This window comes from Meles meles, chromosome 15 (assembly GCF_922984935.1).
Source record: "Meles meles chromosome 15, mMelMel3.1 paternal haplotype, whole genome shotgun sequence".
Lineage (NCBI taxonomy): Eukaryota > Metazoa > Chordata > Mammalia > Carnivora > Mustelidae > Meles > Meles meles.
The window spans coordinates 39,966,643-39,990,684 of record NC_060080.1 but is presented as its reverse complement, the minus strand read 5'-3'; the positions used below and the strand labels follow the sequence as shown (position 1 = coordinate 39,990,684).

The following is a 24,042-nucleotide window of genomic DNA, read 5'->3' as shown; positions in this document are numbered from 1 at the left end:
TGCTCCTTTGTCCAGTGGGTTATCTTATGATCTCCTGAGGAACCCTCTCCCACAATTCCAGTGGGAGTGGAAGTTACAGAGCCACAAATTGGCCCACTACCCCAAGCACACACGGCTTAACCTGTGGCACAGGATTCCTCTGTGACCCTTCTTTCTGGGCCTCTCAGAAGCTGTGCCTACTCCTCTGTACCCAAGCCCTAGTCAGCTGTTGCTGCCGCTTTCCCCAGCGTGGACACAGGAGGCCTCGTGTGGACCGGTCACAGTCTAGAGGGAGCAGCGTGGTCATTCTCCCCAAGCAAGGCCTCTCTTCCCACCTGACACACACGGGGGACCTTGCCACTGGCTTCTACTCTCCTGGCCACGGGGGCAGAAGCTGGCTCAGGAAAGGGGATGAAGCAGGGGCTGGCGGGGGTCACAGGCGGAGGCTGCAGGGGTGAGCTCTCCCCCACATCCTCTGACAGGAACAAAAGGGACCCAAGACATGGCTGTGCTGAGAAATCACAGTCCTGGGCTCTCAGATCAGAAATGGAGAAACCACAAACCAAGGGAAAAAAACCAAAAACTCAAGTCTTTTTAGTTTCTTTTTTTCCCCTCCCAATAGCTAGTTCCAGTGATGTTTATTACTCAGCCTGAGTTGGAATAACATTAGACAAAAATAGAAATGGCCTCTGGTTTTACAAAGCGTTTGTACAAGTCCTTTGATTTTCTGTTCATGCCAGGGTCCCCTGCTGTGGCGCCAGAGGTCAAGGGAGGCTGGAAAGCGCGGAGGCTGCAAGGCCTGCAGATTGCCAACCGGGTTGCGGCCACAATGCCAACAGCAGAGCTGGGGAAGATAAACCAGGCAATTTGTTCAACAGCCCGACTGGCGACTTAGGGCTCCACACATGGGGCTGAGCGGCTGGGGTCCTGCACCAGGCACAGAAGTTGGGTGGGTTGAGGCATGGGCTGGGCTTGGGCAAAGAGTCCTAGGCAGAGACTCTGTGGGAACTCTTACCCCAGGAACTGGCGTAGCCGTGAAGAAGAGGCCGTGGGGCCACGGCTCCAGGTTCCCTCCCAAGAGCTCCTGTACCCAGGACTCCTGCCTGTGGTCACCAGCGGCCCACAGCAGCAGGACATCACCTCCCTGCTTCAGTGCCCAAGAGGGAAAGGGCTGGCCACCTGAGAGGAACTCGGGATTCAGTGAATCTTGCTCCTATCCCAAGACAGCACTGTCTAGTTGAAGCTGGTCCACCCCAGAGGCCAGCTGCTTTCACGGATGCCCAGCGTCGCTGCTGTGCCCTGCACAGCCACTCTGAACCACCTTGGATTCTGCTTTCCCAGGCCTCTCAGGGGACGGGCAGGCCAGGCCCTCCCCCACGTCCTCCTGGCTGTCCTCCAGGCCGGGCAGATGGTATGTGGCAGCCACTATCTCAGGGGCTGCTTGAGCTCGAACAGGCCTGTCCCGCCCCTGACGACTTTCCCGACCACGAGGCAGGCAGAAGGGGACCTCAGCTCATCGTGCGATCCTGGAGACACAAGAGCTCTTGTTAGGCGGTTGACGGAGAAGTTGGGGTAGGTGAGGAGACAGATGGGGCATCTCAGAGGCCAGCAGGAGGTCCTGAGTCCTGGAGGCCGATGAGGTTACATGAGGTAGCACTGCTTTGCAGAGAGGAAGACCCTTCTCCCTTTCCTTCAAAAGGGCAGAGGTAGCTTTCCTTCTACTGCCCACCCTCCCCAGCTGCTTCCCCAGTGAGATTCCAAGATCTCACTCGAGTGAAAGACATGTAGAAAGGGGCCCAGAGCAGACTTAGAAGAGGGAAGGCCCAGGGCACCTGTCCATGCACTGACCCATCAAGGTGGCCTGCTTCAGGAACTGGAAGCTGGTTTCAAACGTCATCTGCTGCAGAGGGGAGGAGTTTGAACGAATCCCAAAGCGATTCAGCGGCTTGTAAACGCCCTCGAAGCACATATAGTCGGCGACCAGGGAAAGATGGCGGGGATCAACGGCAATGCCTGTCACATTGGCAGCAATAGCGGAAGGATTACACAATGACAGGGGAACAGCTGGGACAGCATCACCTGACACGAGCCAGCGCACAGGCTCAGATGTCAGACCCCCGGGCTCCACTTCCAGCTTGGTCACCTATTCAGTTGGCTACTTAGCCCCCAACCTCGGCAGGGCAGTCCCCCCTCATCCCTGGCCACTATCGGTGCAGCCCACTCTCCACCTTTAACCACTAGCCCAGGACACAGACTCCAGACCTGCAGGACACGGAGAACCTAACAGCATCGTTTCACTTGGGAGCCCAAATGTTGAAGGCAGGCTGGGACCACGTCATCAGGCAAGAGCTTCCTCAGAGGCCAGATGAGAGGTCGAGGGGATGGCGGTGGTAGGGGGGGAAGCCCTCAGTGATGGGACTGAAAGTTGTCCTCCCAGGTCACTGTCAGGGTCTCTCACAGGCCACATGCTCACTGTAGCCACATTTTGGCTCCCTATAGAGCTGGCCCGCCACACCAGGACCTTCTTAGCACTCCCCATGGCCCCTCTTACCGTACACAGCAAACACGTCCCTGATCTCCTTCTCGATCACCCGCAGTGCAGCCTCGATGCCATAGGTGCTGGCCATGGCGTGGATGTCATTGGAATAGAGACGGCGCAAGTCCAGAACCTAGGTAAGAAGGTGGGGCTGAGTGGGAGGGCCTGGCCTTCTGCTCCCTTCCATTGGCATGACCCACCCTGACCAAGCTCACTCCTTTTCTGGTAGTTAACCACAGCTGACGATGAGATGATCGAGAGGTGGCCCAGGATTAGTGAAGGGGAACAGTGCACGCAGAGCTATGGGTGGCCAGGCCCCAAGATTTGTCTCGCTGTCACCACCACAGCCCAGAGATAACTTGGTACCCGCTTCAGGTCAACAGGAAGAAAGATATTTCCTTGTTTATTTAATAGACAGACATGTTTCCTAGGATTGAGACTTCCTTTGGTACCTGAGGGAAGTTCTCCAGCAGACACTGAAATCCCTCTCCAGGACACAAGGGGCAGCGGCGGGGCAGCTCCGTGGGGGAAAGCCGGGCTTTGTCGGGGGGCTTGAGGCTCCAGCTTAGCTATGCTGGGGGCCCCGAGGGGGCCCGCAACATGGCAGGTCATCCTGGACCTGGTGGAGACCTCGACCTTGTTTAAACAAACCTCATGATCACAACAGAGTTCACCCTGCTAGGGGCTGACTCCCAGGAGGCACAAGGCCACCCTGCCCGTCCTCAGGGGCAGCAGGGGCCTTTGCAAGGCAGCTGTTGTGGGAGCAGTGTTCCAGGAAGGAAGAGCTTTGTCAGCTGGGTGCAGACCTGGGAGAGTGGGCTACAGGGGTCCCAGCACCTCAGTATTCTCTGGGGAAACTCTTGTGCCCAGGGGTTGAGAGCATCTCAAAAGGTTCTGAGAGACACAGCGAAGTGGGAGAATGAAGCAGGAACAGCAGGTGGGACAAAACATACGGGGCAGCTGTTCTGGGCCACCTCTGCTCCTAGGGCCTCCTTTGTCAGATGAAAGGAGCAGCTCCCAGCCAGTCACTCAGCAACTATTTCTAACAAATCGACTTTGGGGAAGTTCTAATTTCAAGGAAAAAAATGTATAGCCACAGTGGTTTGAGAAACCTTAGGTTAGATAACGTTAAACAGGTTTCTATACTACAAGTCCCAATGAGGCTCATGCACACGGTGGATCCCAAGAAGAGGGCCTGCGGACGGTGGCTGGGGCCTCATCCCTCAGTGGCCAGGCTCTGAGAGAGCGTACGGACCTCGTTCTCAGCCAGCAGACCATATGAACAGGGGACACGAACCTCCGCGTACTTGAACAGCTCCGGCAGATTGATTCCTTCTGTGTTTAACACAAGCTCCTTCTCGTTCTTCTTGTTGGTGGTTTCATTCAGGAGACACCTTGTGATGCCCTTGGTCGCATAGACGACGGCACTCTGGGCCAGGGACATTACCAGGGAGCTCATGTCAAAGTTAATCTTCATCAGAGGGAGCTTCACTGTCACCTGCAAGAGGAGGGCGGTTTGAGTCAGGGGAGGGGGCCAGCCTTAGCCCCGAGAAGGAGGCAGAGGCCCCCCAACTGGTTCCCCAGTCACCAGAAGCTGATACCTTCAAAGCCTGCTCAGCCAACACCTTGGGGAGGCTGGGTCGGCACCCGCCGACACTGGGTGGCAAACGGACGACACAGCGCAGCCATCTGCAGTCACCCAGACAAAGGTCACACCTTCACAACTGCTGCTGAAAATCGTTATCTGCTCAACAGCACCCGCGAGAGCCTTTTGATCACCACCACAAAGCGTCACAACTGCCGTCTTGTGTGGGGAACCTGCTCAGCGACTTTTATCTACCTTGCCATTTGCGAACCACTGGACTGGATCAAAGCAGGAACAAAAACATCAGTGAGTGTGCGGCCGTAAGCATCCTAACCAGCCAGCCTTTCAGAGGGCCCAGAATTCGGCGACCAGAGGCCGTGGGTGTGAGGAGCTAGCGCACTCCTGCTGGCCTCCCCAGCTCTGTACACTAACTGGTAGTGCTGAAGATGGAAGGACGGCGGGTGTTTACAAGTACCTACAGGGCCTGGCCCACCAGACTCACATATGCACACCATTCTAGAAGACTCTGAGAGAACTGGCCCATAGGGGATTTGAGTCAAAGGTGGAGGGATGGTGATGTGGAGCCCCCACATGCCCCCCGGCAGGCTTGGGGAGGAGCTGGGCAGCAGGCTCCTCGCTGGGGGTCTGCCAGGGTCGCGCACAGCACCCACCTGGCACCACAGGCTCTCTTCAGTGTCATACTCGTAGTCCTCTATGAACTGGTGAGCCTCCCGCACGGCCCGCACCCGGCGCTCCACGGCCTCGGCTCCCTGGGGCTCCCTGGGGCGGGCGGATTTCCGGGGCCGGCTGAGGGGGGCAGAAGCAGGCGAGTCCTCCTCCGGGCCTGAGCCCACCTCTTCATCCTGCTCCTGGGCCTCATTAGCACCGTTTGCAGAGATGCGCCCTTCCTCCCGCACGTCCTCCTCATCATCCTCCTCGACCTCCTCTTCCTCGCTCTCATAATCGACCTGGCAGGGTACAGGGCACAGTCTGTGTCACAGGATCCCGCATCTGTCCAGACTTTGCCTGCAGAACAAGCACCCCTGCAGAGGCCTTATTTGGCTACACCCATGTCTCTACTCCACCGGCCTGGGCTGCCTTCTCCTCTGTCCTGTCCCTCCCCTGCCAATGCCAGGGAGGGATAGTCCCAACTCCCAGCACCTCCCACCCTCCTCGAGCTCTCTCTCTCGCCTGTCAATTTCCTCAGCCCCTCTAAACTGCCCTCGGTCCTAGAAGCAGTCATGAGGTTGGTTTTTTTTTAAAGATTTATTTGTTTGAGAGAGAGAGTGAGAGAGAACAGCAAGTACAAACGCAAGCAGGCAGAGGGAGAAAGAGGATGTCAAGCACATTCCCCCTGAGCCGAAACCAAGTGTCAGAAGCTGAACCAACTGAGCCACCCAGGCGCCCCCACAAGACTTTTCATTAGAAAAACAAGAGGCAGCCTGACTTCACCTCCTTGCAAAAGCCTCTGGTCCCTGACTCTGATTCGATCCAGAGCCAAAGGGCAGCCCTGGGATGACCCTCGCCCAGTTCCTGTCCTGTGAACTTTATCTTCTCCATGGAGACATGTGCTGGGCAGGCCAGATTTGCTTCAAGGTTTGTAATGAGTTCCAGCATGATAACAAAAGTGGGGCCTTATGTGGCAAGCGATTATCCTGCAGGTGTGACAGAGGAGGGATGTGCCCACAGCCCCTTCACCCTGGCCAGTCCCCTCACCTCCTCTTCTTGCTTCTCCTTGCGTTTGGCATCAGAGGCATCGGCGTCTCCCTCCTCAGCTTCAGCATCCACAATGGGGCCCTCCTCTTCCTCATCTCCTTCCTGTTCTCCCTGGGGTTTGGGGACAAGGAGGGAAAGATGGGCTCCAATACCCAGTGCCTGGTGAATCCATCCACCTACCCATCCATCTTTTCTGCTCAGTCATCCACCCAGCCACCCACCTGCCTGCATATCTCGCCATCCATTCACTTTACCCCCACCTGCCGCCCTCCCAACCACTCCTCTAGCCATCCTTCCTCCTGGCCAACTCATCCATCCAATCCCTGCTCTGGGCCGGCCCTACACTCCCTGCCTCCTTCTCTTTAAGCATCGGTTTCACATGTACCGCTTGCAAAATCCTGCATTTTAAAACAATGTCAGAAAAGTAACAAGGCTTTCTAAGTCATTACAAGAACAAGTTATAAAATATTGTTCCAAATATTTTTGTTGCAAGTGGCGATGAAGATAGAGGACTGGCTTGGCGGACTATTGAGTATTTTAAAAACCAGACATTTATACCTTCTGACCCTGGCTCCTAATTTCTTTTTTTTTTTTTTTTTTAAGATTTTATTTATTTATTTGACAGACAGAAATCACAAGTAGGCAGGGAGACAGTCAGAGAGAGAGGAGAAAGCAGCCTCTCCGCGGAGCAGAGAGCCCGATGCGGGGCTCGATCCCAGAACCCTGGGATCATGACCTGAGCCGAAAGCAGCGGCTTTAACCCACTGAGCCACCCAGGCGCCCCTGGCTCCTAATTTCTCATAGTCTTCTGGGTGCCTTAAGGATAGACTGAGCAACAAAACCAAAAGACGACTGACAGAATGGGAGAAGATATTTGCAAACGACATGTCAGATAAAGGGCTAGTATCCAAAATCTGTAAAGAGCTTATGAAACTCAACACCCAAAGAACAAATCCTCCAATCAAGGATAGACTATGCAGCCTTTCAAAGACCATCCATGCCCCTCTGTGCTCTGGTTACCCAGCTGGGAGACCTGCCAGGCCAGAGACAGAGCATTCTCTCTGTTCTCAGCCAGTCCCTCATTGAAGGGGTGAGGAGAAAGGCCAGAGCCAGGATGCGACACAGCTGAGATCACAGAGCAAGGTGGGGGCAGCACTGAGTCTTCTCGGAGGGCCCTAGCCCCACACCACAAGCCAGGCTGGCTGCATGTAGCGAAAGCTGCTGTGGGCTCAGGCGACGCTGGGGAACCTGCCCCACACCGCCCCAGGGGCTCCTGGCAGATGATGTATCATCGGTCCTGCACTGTTCTGCCTCCAGTAGCTTCTCTCTGGCTCCTTCCTTTTTTATTCCTGCAGCCCAACTTCCCTGCCACTACTCTGTGGGCCCCACTTTACCTGGTCCAGGGAAGTTAAAGACAGAGCCCATGAAACCAGGAAAAGAATTCGAAAGCCCAGTGGGTACCGACACTTTGAGCCCATCCTCGGGATAAAAATCACGTATAGAGGGGCCCTTGAGAATACCCAGATGGATGACCCTGGGCCCTCACCTAAGGCCAATCAGACCGGCCCCCACCGTGACTCTGTCAGCACAGCAGATAAATGAAAACAGTACATGGAGAGAGGGGCCGAAACCAGGAAGGGGTTTGAGGAGTGCTGAAAACAACCCCAGAGTCTTCCCAGGAGAGAAGACTAAGGCAGTGGCCACCCTATGGGCTTCCCAGGCCTGGGACCCTCCCCTGTGCTGGGGACTCACTCACCTGACTCCTCTCTGACTCCCCAGCATTGTCAAGATCTCGCTGGGTGGCTCTCCGAGTGTTAACGCTTCTGAAAGCTGAGGCTTTATTATTCTTCTTTCTGAGGGATTCCATCAGAATTTTAAAGAACCTAAAATGAGAAGAATCCCGCACAGACCCATTCAGTACCCTCCTTGCAGGGGTAGGAAGTTCTGTCCGAGGGTCTCACAGCCATCTAAGGGCACGCCAGGGATTTACACGTGAGACAGAGATACAGCATCTCCTCTCGGCTTACTCTCCCCCATCCTGCTGCTGCTGAAGGGCAGAGAGCACATCAGAGAGAGCACTGCTCCACGGCCCACTGGGCCTGGTCAGAACACACGTCCTGCCACCCCTCTGGTGTGTGCCCTCCAGCCTGACAGTCGCTGGAGCTTGAAGTCCGTCATCTATAAAAATGTGTGTCGGAATCTGTGCTGTGCAGTCTTGTTTGAAGGCTTAGACCTGACCCCTGTCTGAGAACGGTCACAGGGTTGGCCGAGTGGGTGGTCCGTAAGCGGAAGGTGCTAGCGTGGCTGGGGCCGGTGTCTGATGAGGACAGCAGACTCTGTGGCAGGACTGGGGGTCTGGGCCACGGCCAGGACTGTTCCCCGGCCTGTTCCTACAGCATCTCCAGAAAGTGGTACAGCTTGGGCCTGACACCTCTGTCTCCTTGGGGCAGGAGACCTGGCAATTTGACGGGAAAACTAAGATTACAAGAGTTTATCAGAGTTTTGAAGACAATGAGGACTTAGTTTGTGGCCATAAATCATGTTGACAGGTTGGAACCAAACCAATTTAAAGGAACCAGCTTACAGCAGGGGCTAGGGGGGCCTTTCCTGGCCTCTCCCCTCTTCCTTCTGACTTTTCCATTTTTAAGCTCCCTTAAGGCCTCAACCCGTCCCCCACCCCTTGCTTCTTTTTTCACATAATCTCTTGCCTGTCTTCTTCTTCATGCTAGAACAGCATGCCAAAATGAGTTGCTTTTAATTATATTAAGTATCAGGTCCCTTACTTAGCCAGCCAGCCAGCCAGCCTGTACTGTCTCAGTGCCTATAATGTGTGTATCATATGCCCTGGGAGTAAATCAAGGGCGAAAATACAGAAAATACAGAAGTGCAGTCTTAATTTAAGTAGGCAGGTCAAATATTTACTGTTTGGCTTATTAACAGCAAAAGACAACTGTTCTTCCTCCTCGTTTTGTATATATATACATATATATATATATATATATGTATATATATATATATATATATATATGTTAACTTTTTAAAGTTGTGCGTGGTTTTGCTGAGGTTTCCACCTTTGGCAGAAAAGTCTCCTGGCCCTCCAATCCGGGGAAGAGTCTGGTCACCGAGTGCTGGGGATGGGGACAAGGGGCCAGACGAGGGAAGGCCAGGCTTGACTTGAGAAGACACAATCCAACTGAGAAGAGGGGGCAAAAGAGAGGTTTCTAGAAGGCTAGGCTCTGGTTCAAATCTGCATTCAGCCAGAGAATGGGGAGGAAGGTCTTGATCTCATTTGTATAGTGGGACATTCCTATCCCAACCCTAGCCTATCGCACAGTGAGGAGAGGAAATGGGACTGACAGGCATGGGGAAGGCCCAGGCCTGCTGCTTCCCTCCCCACAACAGGAGCTGCTCATCTCCTTCCATGGCTTTGGGGCTGCTACTCTGACTGCCCAGAATCTCCAGGCCAGCAGCTTTTTGGCCGGCTGTGTCACCCCTCCAAGTCTCCTCGCCCCCCTGCCTTCCACAATTGGCTCCCACCCCCACATACCCATCTGCTCCCACCACCCCCAGTGCATCCTCTGCCAGCAATTTCCCCAACCACTTCTCCACCTGCTGGAGCCGCACCCAACCCCCAAGCCTGGATCTGAGTGCAGAGGAAGTCCCCAAGGAGACCACCCCTCACCGCCATCACTGGGAATCCCTCCTGCCCAGCGAACAAAACCGTGGGAGAACACGACAGAAGGTGAAGAAGCAGAATGAACCCTGACCAGTAAGTAGCAAACAGGTTACCAGTGTGCCAGAATCCTCCTGAGGGCGCAAACACTTTGCCCTTCTGTGATTCTGCCAAGAGCAAGGGAGCCAAAGGCCCACAGTGGCTACTCTGTGCAGGCTTTGCTGTTTGTCAGAATGTGGCAACCGAAAGGGAACAGGAGGGATAGGCTGCAGGGAAACCTCCCATCCCACATAAATAATTGCAAACAGAGAATATGACCCCTGGCTGTCTCCAAGAGTGCCTGGCAACAGCCCCACCACCTGCTGCTTGTGAAGTCGGGTTCACAGGAGCTGTAACTGCACACCGCCAGCTTGGTCGTCTCACGGCCGGGACAGGCGGCCAGAACTTACCACCCGACTCCTAGCTGGGTGCTCCTTCTACTTCACCAGCCAGGGCCCCCTTTCCAGAGGACAGACACTAACATCCCAAGTGACAGATGCTGGTACAAATACTTAGAGAACCATCAAGACTTATGCTTCTCCATCTAGGACTGTGCCTCTGTGTTTTGTTTTGTTTTTGTTTTCTTCTCCAATCTACTCTGAGAAGAGTCTCATGATCTATCGCTGGGACAAGAAAAGGGAAGGGGAGAGGAGAGAGAAAAGGAAGTGAAGGAGGTGGGGGGAGGGATGGGAAGAAGGAAAGCGGGGGGGTTGTCACTCTTGGGAGCGCACTGACATTTCCTTGTGGTCTGTGAGAGGCCTTAGTGTGGCCGCTGTGCCGCCCAAGGCTGTCCAGGACGGTCCAAACCACAACCTGCTCACGCACTGCTCCTTCTCTCGTGCTGGAGTTGCAGAGTAGCTCCTCGAGACCTACTGCCGGTGGCTTTGTTTATCACAGCTTCTCAAGTGCACCAGCAAATACAAACTCCCGGAGCTGAAAAAGTACTTCACTTCTGGGAAGAAGCCAGGGCAGTTCCTCATTAAGAAAACATTTTTTTTTTTTTTTAAAGTGATGGATTTTTCAAATCCCTGAGATAAGGTAAGTAAAAAGAACTCTAAGCACAGCCTGGTACACGCCTCACGCAGACCTACCTGCCTGGCAGGCAAAAGCCCTAGGTGGAGAGAAACCGGGCAGACCATCCAACTCCGCCCGCTCTGGGTAATTCTCGGGAGGCCACGTGATCCTAAGTCCCATTTCTCAGAAAAGGGCTGCCTGGACGGCACAAACATGCGGCGCTCTTGGGAGCTATGCTCCTCCACGTTAATTAATGAGCCGGCAGGCTGGAGACGCATCTCCTGCGACGTGGCCCAGCATCACGAGAGCACTGGGTCTGCCTGGTAAAAGGACCTTTCTCCACCCAGGCGGATGGCAGTGCACGTGTTCCCCAAAGCCCAGCCAGCCATGATTTCACCCAGACTCACGTAAACTGGGGCAGGAGATGCCTGGCTGGGGCCCCTTTCCAAGAGGACGGGTTCTCATGCAGGCTCACCTGCCATAACACCCACCATCTTGACCACCACACGTTCAGAGGGCTGGCCTGAAGCCAGCTCACATCTCCAGGTGAGAGGAAGAAGAGGGTCAAGGGCAGAGCCCTTGCTGTCTCCTGGCCACGTTGCACCTGTGACTCATCTGTGAACGTCCATCACTCAGCGAAGGTTGGTGGGGTGACTGGACGCAGCGCACTCTGACTCTCTGCTGCCCCGGTGGGTCTCCATTTCAGGGAGGCTCCGGGAAGGCCCAAGTGCTCGTCTAGATTAGAGTCAGTGGTTGGTGGCCTGTGACGGAATCCTGCTGACAGATGGGATCTGTCTGGGCCTTACCAAGTTTTTGAAAATGGACAAATTAGTTGCTGGTATTTAAAAATTAGGAGACTTTTCTCATTTATAAAAGCAAAAGTAAGCAACCAAATAGCCAAAGACAGAAAACAATGGGAGACAGGGAGAGAGGCTTCTTTCTTTTTGGATCAGAAGATCTGGCCCCCTTGACTCACTCCTGTCTGCAAGTCAGGTTCTGCACTCTCCAGCGTGCTGGGGGTCTCCTGGCCCGCTTCCTGCGGGCCCTGCAGCCTCGAAGTCTGCAGCATGATCTAGGGTCAGCTGACGAGGCGGAAGTGCTTCCCTGGTTCTTCCTGGCTCACCCGCCCCAGCACGCCCAGCACCCTACGCTGTGTACTCCGCATGGTAGCCTGTGCGTTTCAAATGCCCAGCAGGAATGTGCACTCGAGAGAAGAAGGACGTTCATTCTCCCTACCAGAAGAGAACCAGAGTTTCTCTGGAAGAAGCTGCCAGGAACCCCAGGTACAGAATTGGGGTTTAAAAGCAGCACACCGTCGGCATACTGCCTGTTATGAAATAGAATATAAATGTACTGGGAACCACACAAAGCAGCCTGGAACGTTTTGCCAAAGATCACCCCGACGAGCTGGTCCGCCCTCACAGCAGCACTGCTGTGCCCCTGGGGCTCCCTCCTTCTTCCAGTACACGTCCTTCCACATCTTAAAGCCTCCAAACCCGAGAAGACAAGCCTCGTCAACCAGAGCGAAGAAATGTCTCAAGGAGTGGCGTGGTGAGTGTAGTCACACCCACAAGCCAGATCCGGAGGGAGGTCTCCAATCTGGGCTGCAGGACCTGCTGTTTCCCCCAACACTGCCCTTGAATGACCCATTTAGACAAATGCACCCAATCTCCAGGAGGCCTGTGGCCCGGAGGACTCAAGGCCCCGGACGGAGCCGAACCATAAATGCAGCCAGAGTCCTCACCTTGTTTCCACGAAGTGCAGGATGTCCTCGGGTCTCAGGCACTTCTCCTGCTGGTAGTACGCATGCGGCAGGAACTGAAACCGCAGCCGGTACATCTGAAACTTGTCCTGTTTGTCTCCGACACAGAACGACTCCTGGACATCAATTTTCTCCAACACCTTGAACCAGACAGACAGAGAGAATCCAGCTTGCCTAAGTCCCAGGGGACTGTGCGGGACAAATGGATTTTAGGAACTCAAGGGTTTAAAGGAATAGGAGTAGGGGCCACGGGCCAAACTCCCAGCCCCCAGAGAAACCCCACTGAGCTCTGCCACTGTGACTCCTCAGGGGACAGGGGCCCACAGCCGGTAGGTCACTGGCAGAGATGGCCTAAGGCTGCAGGCAGCGGGTTCTGGTGGGGCTGGTTAGCTACAGCAGGAGCATTTTTAAGGCACTCGATAATGCTGCAGAACTGATGATTGTTTACTGGTTCCTCCCTGCTCGACACCTGGCAGAGAAAGCTCCCTCATTCATGGGAGTCTGAACCTGGAGCCTGAACAGTCAGCAAATTCTATTTTTCACAGATGAAGCAGGTAAGTACCTCCACCACAGGCCAGCTGGATCCCAGAGACAGTTACCTCCCCTAAGCACACTCTGGTGAGCTGCTTCTTCAGGCTTTTCACTCTCTTCAGGGCTTTCTTGGTGTTGAACACAGGCACGCTCATCATGGGCGTCTTGATGTTGGCACTCGCCACCATGAGGATCTCCCTCAACCTGTCACAGAACAAAGGCACATCTCATCACAAGAGGTGCCTGGATTCCCTATTTGCACAAGGCCTTTCTTCTCAAGATGTTGGAGCTCTTCTGGGGTCTGAGAAGCCTGGGGATCTTGCAAGGAAATATGCTGGATCAGAGAGTCCCAAGCGCATCAGTTTAGGACAAGCTAAACTTGTGATGCGGGGATGGATAACCGTGAAGCTCCTGGTCTTGCCTGTGAGCTCTGTCAGCCCGCATGGCCCACCTGCATGGTGGGCTCTGGCCTCCTCCCCTCCACAGATTGAGGACCCTAGGGTAGGGAAGCTGTCTCTCTGCTAGAAAGTGGAAGAGCCAGGTACTGAATGCAGGTGGGTCTCCCACACCTTCCTCCTGCCCAGCGGCCATCACGCTGCTGTAGGTGAACACAGTTACCAGAAGGGCCACTGTGGGCCACAGTCTAGGTGAATGGTGCCCCCGGAACTGGGCAACCAGGTGCATGGGGCTTGTTCATAACCTCTATTCCTGAGTCCTGACCCAAGGAGTGTGACTTCACAAACATCCCAGGTAGCTGATACAGCAGTTGGCAGAGGGATACACAGAGATTCTAAGAGGCCTGGGCACAGATCCAGCCAGAGAAACCAGCCGGGCTCCAGGAAGTCTGACCCTAATCCCCATTTTTGACGAGATGCCTGTTTCTCTCCTTTCCACCCTCTCTCTCCCTCCTTGTCATTAAATGACTTCCTCTCCAGGAGTGGGCTTAGGACAGACCCCATGCTATGCACCCCTGCAGCCCCGCACCTCGGAATGCCCAGGGTGACGTTCATCTCGCCTCTGCCCGCAAAGTGGAAAGTGTTCAGGGTCATCTGCGTGGAGGGTTCCCCAATGCTCTGGGCGGCCAGCAGGCCCACGGCCTCACCCGGGTCACACAGCGAGCGCTGCCACTTCAGCTGCAGCAGGGTCCTCAACCTGAAATGGGGCAGGGGAGGGGGACGGCATGGGTTAGGAGTGCAGACATCACCTGTCTGTCAGGAGCTGTCAAGGCCACCCAAGAGCAGGGTGCAAGGCGCTATGAGCTCTCCTTCTTTCTGGGCTTGTTTTTCCTAAGCAAATCCTGCTAATCCTTAAAATCCCACTACCGACCCTGGGATGACCTAAATGACACAGTACAGATCCCAGCTGGGGGACTGAAGCTCTAGATGTCCCCGCGCAGACTATGCATGTCTGCCCTGAGGACGGCACGCACCTGCTCTGCACCAGCCACCGTGAGCCCCCCGGGCAGTGAGAATTTCTGAGCCTGCTCTTCATGTTTTCCTCTGTTAATTCTTTTTTCCCCACCTCCCACCGTACAAATTAGAAAGAGGCTCACTAAGCAATTATGGGGATACGGGGTCAGGGAGGAAAGGGGAGGTGTCTGTTTTCTTAATTGGTGCAAACGGCTGCAGGCCCCCTGGGAAACGTGCACACTATGCAGCTTTGTGATCTCTGAACCATTCTTCCTGTGAAAGCTGGTTCTCTCAGAACAGCTACGGGAATGCTGCACTATACAGCACATGGAACTTCACCCTGGGCTTGCTGCTTGTTAAGAGGTCCCCTGTGAGAGTGACTGAGAGGAACTGGCTCCCCACCTTGGCCCTGCGAACCCAAGGGATGCTCCGAGGGCTGACCTCTCCCCACTCCTGCTGCAGAACCAGCAGTCCTTCTGAAGGTCGGTGGCCAGTGCCCGGAGCTGCAGGGAGCCAGGTGAAGGGGGCGGGGCATCAGGGTCTTGGTTACAGGGAAAGCCCTGCCAGCCTCTGTGACATCCCAGCATGATTTAGTCTATCTGGGCCTCTCTGAGGCCTGACTAGAGGAACCATGTTAAGGGGCAAAGATAGAGCGTCTTCCTCCCCTCCAGTTCTTCCACTCCCGCATTTGCCTTGACTGATTTCCGTCTTCCGTCTGCAGTCCCCCTCCTGGACCCCGTGAGTCTCACAGGGTGCAGGACGAGCGGCCAGGCCAGGCCCATACTTTGGAGGTCTTCCAGCTCCGCAGGCCAGGCTTACTGAGCTGAGTGGAAAGGATCCCCGGACTAGGGGACTGCTCCAATTCCAACCCCAGAGCATGCCTTCCCTTGGGGGCACTTGTGATGTTTTAAATCCAGTGTGGCTTGGTGTTAGTACATGGCTGGCTTCCCACCCACCCAGACCACAGGATTTTCCCACTTTTTATTTATTGGTGAACAAGTCCAAGTTGAGGACTGCATGTGGTCCTTCTTGCTTAAGACTTTAGAATCCAAAGCTCAGAGAAACACCGGAGTCCTCACATGAACCCCTCAGGAAAGGCTGAGCGATGGTGTCACGGGGCCGTGAATGATTTGCCCTGGGTCACAGTCAGAAGCTGATGAATGGGGAGCAGACTCCCTGCCTCTCAGTTAGTCGTGACCACCACACCAAGCTCAAGAGAGAGGTCATTTCTGCAAGCTCCCATGCGGCAGAGCATGTTCCTGTCTCAGACCAGGCGGGGTGTCCACTCCTACCTCCCTGCTCTTGCCTGTCCTGGAGCCCTCTGGGCCTGCAAGGTTCCCTTTCCGTTTCACTTCCCTCCCTCCTGCTGGAGGCTCAAACCCAAGAGGCTGCCCTCCCTTCTGGAGTGGGGAAGGAAGTGCCCGGGAGGCAGTTTCTCCCTCCGCACATGCCCTGTAACAAGTCAACGTCATTACCTGTCAAGAGAAAGCTCTGATTTCTCATAACTCTTCTCTGCTTGAGATGCCCACTCAACACTGTAGTCATCCATCTTCTTTTCAAATGTTTCTGACACTGATGCAAAGTAGATGTCTGGGCGCCAGACAGCCAGACTGGGGTCAGGACAAGGAGCTGCCTTTTTCTGGTATTTTCTCCGACTCTGCTCATCTAACTCACCCCACATCTTCAAGATCTGAAAGGAAGTACAGGCCTCAGCCACATGGGAGGAAACCAGGAAGGGGCTTGTCTCCCTGGGACATCCAGTAGGATAAGGACGATCATAGGCATGGGCTCCAAACAGGAGCAGGGGAATGAGACAGAATCAGACGGCAATGAGAAATCCTCTCAACACTGAGGACCGGTGTCTTCCCAGCACGTGCTGCCTGACCATGACTCTCTGAGCTCTTTATCCTGGCTGTTCAAACACAGGCAGGGTGACTGGGTGACCATGAAAGTTAGCATCCAAACTGGCATTCTTTTTGAGTAGAATGGGGAACTGTCATTGATAATGTTAGCGTGAAGGGCAAAGCCAGGACATTCCTAGGCCAACCAGGACCTGTCTGTCCCTCACCTGGGCTTTCACACGCTCGATGCCTCAAGGCTATCCCACAGCACTGCTTCAAAATGTTCTCCTTGCCTCCTGGCTGCCAGCTTGGTTTGCTGACTGGGACACCCCAGCAGCAGAGGGAAAGATGGGAGAACAGCGAAGCTGGGCATTTATCCCCTGCCCTCTCTAAGAAACCTCTGAGTAGGCTGTGCCTCCCTACTGCCCACCTCATCCCACCCTACAGCCACCCTCTCCATTCCTGGCGGGCGCTCTCCCTGTTCCTGCCCACCTGGGGTGGCTGAAGACCCAAGTTACCAGCCCCAGTCAGTTTTCCCAAACCTTGCCCACACCCTTGTGAAGTCCCCTCCTTAAATTCCTATTTGAGGAATTTGTTTCATTTTGTTTCCTAACAGTGAATACAGCCAGATTATACTATGACACCCACTATTAGGAAACTACCCTGTTTCCTCAACCCCTGACTGAGGCCTATACGCTCCACACACTGAGGACACAATCACCCCCAAGTCACCTGGTGAGTCCCAAGGCTGCGGCCATTCTGGTTCCCACCCTCAAGGTTCAAGGCTTTCACAGCTGCTTGAATTTTCTGCGAATAATTCAAGAAGGCGCCTTTTCTCAGCAGGGTGTTGGGATGCTTGCTTTGCCATTTTTTGATGGCTCTGAAGTGACGGAGAGCTTTCTGAGGATCTGCTCTGGATAAAACCTCCTGGAGATGCTTCGATTTCATTATCACCTAAACAAAAACACACATACGAGATCCACGTCACACAACTTCACAGGACCACGATGGTCTGTGTGGGGCCCTCATGACGCCCCTCAGTGGGGCTGAGCACCCACTGCTGACCAGGGCCCTTGCTGTGTATCCTGGGCTTGGGAGCTAGCCGTTGGTTTCCGGAGCTGCAGGGATAAGAGGCGGGAGACCAGCATACTGAGAGCCCCTCCAGAAGCCAGGTGGGGGTGGTTTCTAGGGAGAAACGAGGAGAGGAAGTGATGGCCAAAGCTTTGGGACAGGCGCCAGGATGGGAAGGAGCCAGCGCCGGACCACGACCTTCAACTCTGCCATCTGCTGCCTGGCCATGGTCATGACGGCTTCAGTACTGGGCCACAAAATGGGGTGACCACTCAGTCACTGAGGACGGGCATTTCTGAGGCGGTAGGTACTTTATGCAACCCCCCCAGCCTGGGTGTCAGCCAGGCCTGCGTGCAAACACAGGCTCTGCTGCACGCCAGCTGGTTCTCACGCTCCGCTCCCTGCGGCCTCGGCTGCACAAGGGACAGAACACGTACTCCCCCAGGCCGTGGTGCAGATAAAAGCACACGATATCCATGGCGCACTGTAGCTTAGGGCCCAGCACCCGGCAAGTGGCCCCGGATGGCAGCTGCTATGCCACAGGCACGTGTGCCCTCTGCCATCTTGTGACGAAGGCCCCAGAGCGGGTATGAAAACATCAAGCACTTCAAAGCATCAAACGGTGCGTTATAACCTTTCCCCACCCTGCCTTGCAATAGCCGCCCTCACCGCATGGAAAGCTCAGGGTGCGAGGCCCACCACGCAGCTCGGGGCCCCACCACTGGGGCCGGGCCTACTACCTCGTAGTTGCTGGCGAGGAAGGGGAACTGCTTGGGCTGCAGGAACTGTGTCTTGGGGATATCCAGGCCGTCCTCCCCATACAGAAACTGGACCACGCTGCCATCACTGTCACGCACCGTCAGATCATACTGGACCACCAGCCCCTCCAAGTGCTTGATGATGCACCTGTGTGGAGACCAGGGCAGTGGATGACGGAAACAGGGACTATTGCTCTGCAGGTGGCTGAGCCAGGCTCTCACATTCCAGGTTCTGAGGTATGGCAGCTCCGGGCCAGGGTCTGCGTTTCCTCACGGTTCTCTGGGAGGAAGAAGCTGCAGCCACGTGACTGAGAGCCTGGGTGCCATTCCTCCGCCCTGGCTCCAATGTCCAGCCCCAGCAGCTGGGACTGCTGCCTGCCTTTCACCGCCCTGCAGCGAAGCACTCCCCAAAGACCAGTATCTTTAGGTCCACGAGGCAGGTAAGGCAGGAGGGATGCCACCCCACCCACTGCTTCCCCAGCATGGTTAGCCCGGAGATTGACCAGGGGAACGAAGGGGACATTGGGAACTAAATGCTGATGTGCTCACTGTAACCTGGCGCCCCTTTTCCAATGTTCCCAACGGTAGGCCGTCTCCCTCAACCTCTCTCCCTGCTACCTGGCGCTGGCTGCTTAGCTTTCTTCTGGTCATTCTGCCTCGGACTCTTCCAGCCATCTTACGAGGAGGTTTTCTAGTAATCACTGCTCCCCCAAGCTCCAAGCACAGACCTCAGTGTTAGTCACCACCATCTTCTTGGCACCCAGCCCGAGGCCTGGCAAGGCTGGTGCTGAAAATGCCGGAGGGCAGGCTGTGCCCTCTGCTCCTTACCCCAGGGCTCCAGCTCTCTGCACCAGCTATGGCCCTGCAAGGCTGCATAGCCAGGCCTGTCCTGACCAGCAGGCTTTGTCTTTAAAGGTCCACTAGATGCGGCTACTTGAATATCCTGCTGCTGACAGCCCCCACCACCCGTTTTCTCTCTCCTCTCTGTCCGCCGTGCCCTGGTGCTGTCACTCAGGCCTGCAAACTCAGCCGGGTCTGTCTGACACCCTCCTGCCTCATCTTCCTGCGTTTCAGCCCATGGCTCTGTCTTCGCCCCACTTGCTTCTTCCTTTCCATCGCTACTCTTGGGGGACAGCCTTCCGACGTCTGGCTGGATCTCCACCACAGCCCGGCTGGCTCCCTCCAGTCCATCCTGTCTAAAGCACTGCACATGACCTCTGTCCCAAGCCCCCACGGGCAGGTGGATCCCGGGGAGGCTCGTGCCCTTCCCCCCAGTGGCTGCCGCCCTTCCGTTCCAAGCGGGATCCCATACATCCTCCTCCTTCCCCAACTGCATTTAATTGGCCTCAGGGACCCCTGCCTCACACAGGGATCCCCCAAACCCAGACTTATTTGATCATTTGTTTCTTAGCTTTTCCTATGTTACACAAGTATTGTTGAGTGATTACAGAAATGGGAGGTGGGGTGTAACCCCTGCTCATGGAGGGAAATGGCCACGTGATCCCTGCTCCTGAGAGGGGAGTTCACCCAGCTGCCCCGGCTCCCCACCACCGACCAGCCACCCAGGGCTGCCCACCCCAAACCCGCCCTTCCCTTTCCTAGACCAACCCCATGGGCTGCAGCCTTGGGAGTCAAGGGGAAGGGGATCAAAGCATGGGATGCAGCTTTGGGGACTGTGGGACACAGAAGCAGGCGAGAGGACAGGGCTGGAGCAGACAGGGAAGCCTCTGAGGGCAGGATAAAGAAGCTCTGCCTCCTTGTGCGGCAGTCACCCGAGGTCCCAGAGAATGAGACTTCACACCATGCCTGAGAGGCATGGGGATTTCCTGTTGCCATCTCCTCCATTTCCTACCACCACTTCTCCTGGCACAGGCTCTCTGGGCTCACGAAGAACCACAGGCAGAGCTTCCCCAGGCTGCACTCCAAGAGAGGGGAGGCTGGTGCACAGGGACCTGCCATCCTGTCCTGCCAGCCACTCCGGAGTCAGGCCTTGTTCAGCTTTAAGCATCATTCCTTCCCACCTGCCCAACGGGTCAGTTAGAGAGGCTATTTACTCCCTTTCCTCCCACACAGGAGAGAAAACAAGCAGGTCTGGGCCGGGACCCCCCATGTGACACCTGCATCTGGGGAGACAGTAACACTAACTATAGACTCAAAGGCAGGGCCCCTGGGACCGGAACCCTCTCTGCACTGTCCCGGATGCTGAGCCCTCCCAGGGCAGACGACGAACTCCTCACTGCTCCAGGCCTTTCCTCGGATCCACAACCTCCCCTGGGGAAGCGGGGGGTGGGGGCAGAATGACGCACCTGCAGAACACAGGGACCTTCTGCATAAACCTCCGAGCTCATGTTCTATCGATCGGTTAGAAGGGGAAGAATGTCCACCATTTTCTATCTCAGGCACCCATGTTGGGGTCTTTAAAAAGTTTCTTCATCCAAAGTGACTGTAAGTGAACTGTCAGGGACAACGCACGAGATGACAGAGGTGACAGAGTAGGGTCTTTTTACCTTTGGAGGTAGCCGGAGCGGCTGGTTTTCACAGCAGTGTCCACTAGCCCCTCTCGCCCGGCCATGCAGTGGAAGAAGAACTCCTGTGGGAGAGGCGGGGCCGGGCCCCACAGGGGCAGTGAGGGCAGGGTGCTTCTGGAAGCAGCCACGTCTGAGATCCCGCAGCCCCCGGCACTGATGGGCCCACCGGCCCTGGTGACGTCGCCCTCCCCCATGGTTTCCTGTGTCTCCCCTTGCCCGGGAGCGGAAGGAAAGTGGAGTCTGGGTACAGGAGCCAGGAGCTCTCCCTGCACTCGCGCATTCCAACCCTAGCCCCGCACCTTACTTTCCAAGTGGAAATGCCACCAGGGCCTCGTCACTCTTCCATGCAACCCACATCCCTGAATTCTCCCCACAGTGTCACTGGAGGCGCACGGTGCTTTCCAAACGTTTTCACCCACCCACCGCAAAAAACACACTTGCAGTAGTCATCTGCAAATGTAGAGATACACACATGCACAGAGACAGAAAACTCAAAACGATAACTTTATGAAACTATCCCATCCGTTGGATGCTTTCTTCACCACCCCGTTCTGTTTTATTGCTCAAAGAAATGCCAGTCACTATCTATTACAGTGCTTTCATGATTCATTAGGGACCAGAGTTTAAAAAGTTCTGGTCTAGATCCTCTCTCCTCCATCCTCTGCCAGAGGCCATGGGTGATCACAGCCAATGTGGGACCGGCGAGGAGCAGTCGGTGGCCTTGAAACCAAGGGCCGGTCTGTTCACAACCTGGTCTTAGTTGTCTGACCTTACAGAGATGTCCCAATCAAGGAACAAAAGTTACTAACATCCAGAAAGCCATTTCTGACAAATACGAGGAGAAAAGCTTTTTCTAATGGGAGAAGTCTGTTGTTGACTGAGAAAGAACAGACATTTGTCACAGCTACTGCATTTTCCCACCGTGAAGGAGCCATGGGAGGAACCCCACGGTGGGGGTTCGTGAAACCAATCTCTATGATGCTCCCTTTGGCAACAGAGAGTACCCAGGTGAGGGGCATCCCCTTCTCTGGCTGCCTTCCAAGTAGGTGAGAAATGGTTTCGAGAGGGGTACGGCAGGAAAAAGTGGAGCTGGGATTAGTCTTACTCATCTCTCCACTTCTTGGCAAACACTGAGCACTCACTATTGCCAGGTCCCGTTAAAGCTCAGGTGTTACAATGGTGAACACACAGGGTTCTCGGGGGCTACAGGGTCTAGTGCGTCAGCAACAAATGGCTCGACATTTATTACTCAGTAGTCCTTGCTCAAAGTTGTTGGTAAAGGTCACGGGCCTCCTACCATTGAGCCTGGCAAAGAGAAGAGACATGAGGAAAACCCAGAATACATACAGGAGGCTTGATGCCAGTGAGGAATCTGCCAGTGACGAAACCGCCGGCCCTGGGGGTGAACTCATAAGGCTCAAAGCAGGGCAGTGACTTGCCAGATGCCATTAAGGGGGGTCTCCGACCTTCCAATTCGATTTGGCCCAGCAGGCATGAGATCTGGAAGAAAGGAAGCCCAAAGCAAACTCGAGATCCACACGTGTGTTAAAGCTTTGTCCTAGCAAAGGAGGGAAGGCCTGCTCTGGAAGGAAGGCTGCGTGGAAACTGGTTTGTGAAGTCCACGCTAGATTTTCACACAAACCAGAGGAGCTCGTGTTTCAAGAAAAGAACTCTGTTTTCATTTTGTTGACTCATCAAGATTTGACATGTCTGGAGTCACTTGTAAATGGGCTATGTTGGTTAAGGAAGCCATGTCTCAAAATCATCACGTTCTACCTGTAAGGGTCCCAAGGACCCCAATGGAGAAACTGAGGTCTGCAAGAAAAAGGAATTTATTGTGATCCTTAAATTCTAAGGCCAAAAGGGAATAAAAGCACTTCTTGATATTCATGGGGGTGAGGGGATTTCACTTCAGTCAAGGGGGCTTCCTGATGGCATTCAGCCTTTTAAGCCCATTCCTATATGGCTCTACACTCACCAAGGTCCTCAGGACTTTAAGAAGAAATATTAACATCTGTAAACACGCAGCCACCTGAGGAGGTGACAGGACTCGGATCAGGGATCAAGAAACCTCTAGGACAATGCCCATAATGTAATGATAAATGAAAAAAGCAGACCATGACAGGATCTCAGAGAAGACTGACCATACACATGCACGCATTTGCATTGGTGCTTGTTCCTAATGTTGAGGTGTTAACAGGGGTTGCCTCCTGTACCGATTTCTATATGCTTTTGTATTTTTTAGTACTTGTCCTAGTTTATATGGAATGTGGATCCTTTTAAAAAAATCAGAAAGAGGGGCACCTGGGTGGCTCAGTGGGTTAAGCCTCTGCCTTTGGCTCAAGTCATGAACTCAGAGTCTTGGGGTTGAGTCCCACATCATGCTCTCTGCTCAGCAGGGAGCCTGCTTCCCCCCTCTTCTCTGCCTGCCTCTCTGCCTACTTGAGATCTCTCACTGTCAAATAAATAAATAAAATCTTTTAAAAAAAATCAGAAAGAAATCTGAATTGCCTCCTGCCATGACCCCACCCTTCTGGCAAAGCAGCCAGCCTGCCTTTGCCCACACCTGCATGGTGTTCACAGTCGACCCTTTGGCTCCAGACTGCACCATCATCTGCAAGTTGTTTTCTGGGAACTGTCTGTGCAGGCCAAATGGCATGCACGCCTGCAGAGGAGATAAACACAGCAAGTCAGTGACTTCACGCCCTTCTGAAGTCCCAACGTAATCCCTAATCACAAGATAAACCCAGGATGCGGAAGCAATAAACTCAGACTATTTACCCAGAGATAAGTGTCAATCCCACTCGAGGTAAGAAGTCTCATTTGGCAATGATCCTTTCGCTAGACCCTCTAGAGAGAAGTCTAATCAGATGGCCCCACATGCCGCACTGTGCTGACACCCTCCGCCAAGAAGCCGGAGGCTCTTATCACTGGCCAATGGGGACAAAGAGGGAGAAGCAGAGGGGCTAGCATATCCAGTTTGTGATCCCACAAAGCAGTGGGTTCAAGAGAAAATCTGAGATGTACCCTTGTGAATCTGCCCGGCAGACACGGCCTTGGTTCCTGCACCCCTGGCAGGGAGGACCAGTGTCCATGTCACACTCACATTCACCAACACGCTGTCCGAGCACCACACGGGAGCCTGGCCTGGCCTCCAGGGCCCACAGACGTGAGCAAAGCCCTCTATGTGGAGCTGGAGGAGCTGCTAGGAGGGGCTCCAAGTCTATTTCAGCCTCTGCCTAGGGATACAGAGATCCAGAACAACACAGGACACGTGTGTGTTAGGGGAGGGGGTGGGGCGTGGTGCATGCGGTGGGAAGAGAGGAGCTGGAGGGACAAGAAACAATCCTGAGATGCTTCTGAGACAACGTCCCAGCATTCTCAGTCAAGCCCCGAAGCTGAGCCTCCTGGTTCTCTGAGAGGCACTAGGAAGCCTCCTCTGAAGAGATCCTCTCAAAGACGACGAGAGGGCTCGTTCTTGGCAGCCTAAGGGATGCCCAGAGCTGGTGAAGAGGACACCAGGCAAACACTGACTCTTGTCTAGCACTGGCCTTGCCTCCCCCTCCTCTTCCCCAGCTCTGGGACAGGAAGGTGCAGAGC

The 24,042-nt window shown here is 54.6% G+C and overlaps 1 protein-coding gene across 1 annotated transcript in view; it reads right to left on the bottom strand.

The window, feature by feature from the left end:
• Positions 1–571: 571 nt before the first annotated feature.
• Positions 572–24,042, bottom strand: part of POLR1A (RNA polymerase I subunit A) — a 73,493-nt gene continuing 50,022 nt past the window's right edge. The window contains exons 19-34 of the mRNA XM_045979335.1: positions 23,009–23,107; positions 21,790–21,942; positions 20,422–20,504; positions 17,897–18,062; positions 16,818–17,039; positions 15,720–15,934; positions 13,820–13,987; positions 12,904–13,039; positions 12,287–12,444; positions 7,573–7,699; positions 5,817–5,927; positions 4,772–5,068; positions 3,813–4,013; positions 2,531–2,648; positions 1,828–1,992; positions 572–1,505 (exon numbers count right to left, since the gene is read on the bottom strand). Coding sequence (XP_045835291.1) covers positions 1,405–1,505; positions 1,828–1,992; positions 2,531–2,648; positions 3,813–4,013; positions 4,772–5,068; positions 5,817–5,927; positions 7,573–7,699; positions 12,287–12,444; positions 12,904–13,039; positions 13,820–13,987; positions 15,720–15,934; positions 16,818–17,039; positions 17,897–18,062; positions 20,422–20,504; positions 21,790–21,942; positions 23,009–23,107 — 2,520 coding nt within the window. The 3' untranslated portion in view covers positions 572–1,404. The remainder of the gene's footprint in view (positions 1,506–1,827; positions 1,993–2,530; positions 2,649–3,812; positions 4,014–4,771; positions 5,069–5,816; positions 5,928–7,572; positions 7,700–12,286; positions 12,445–12,903; positions 13,040–13,819; positions 13,988–15,719; positions 15,935–16,817; positions 17,040–17,896; positions 18,063–20,421; positions 20,505–21,789; positions 21,943–23,008; positions 23,108–24,042) is intronic.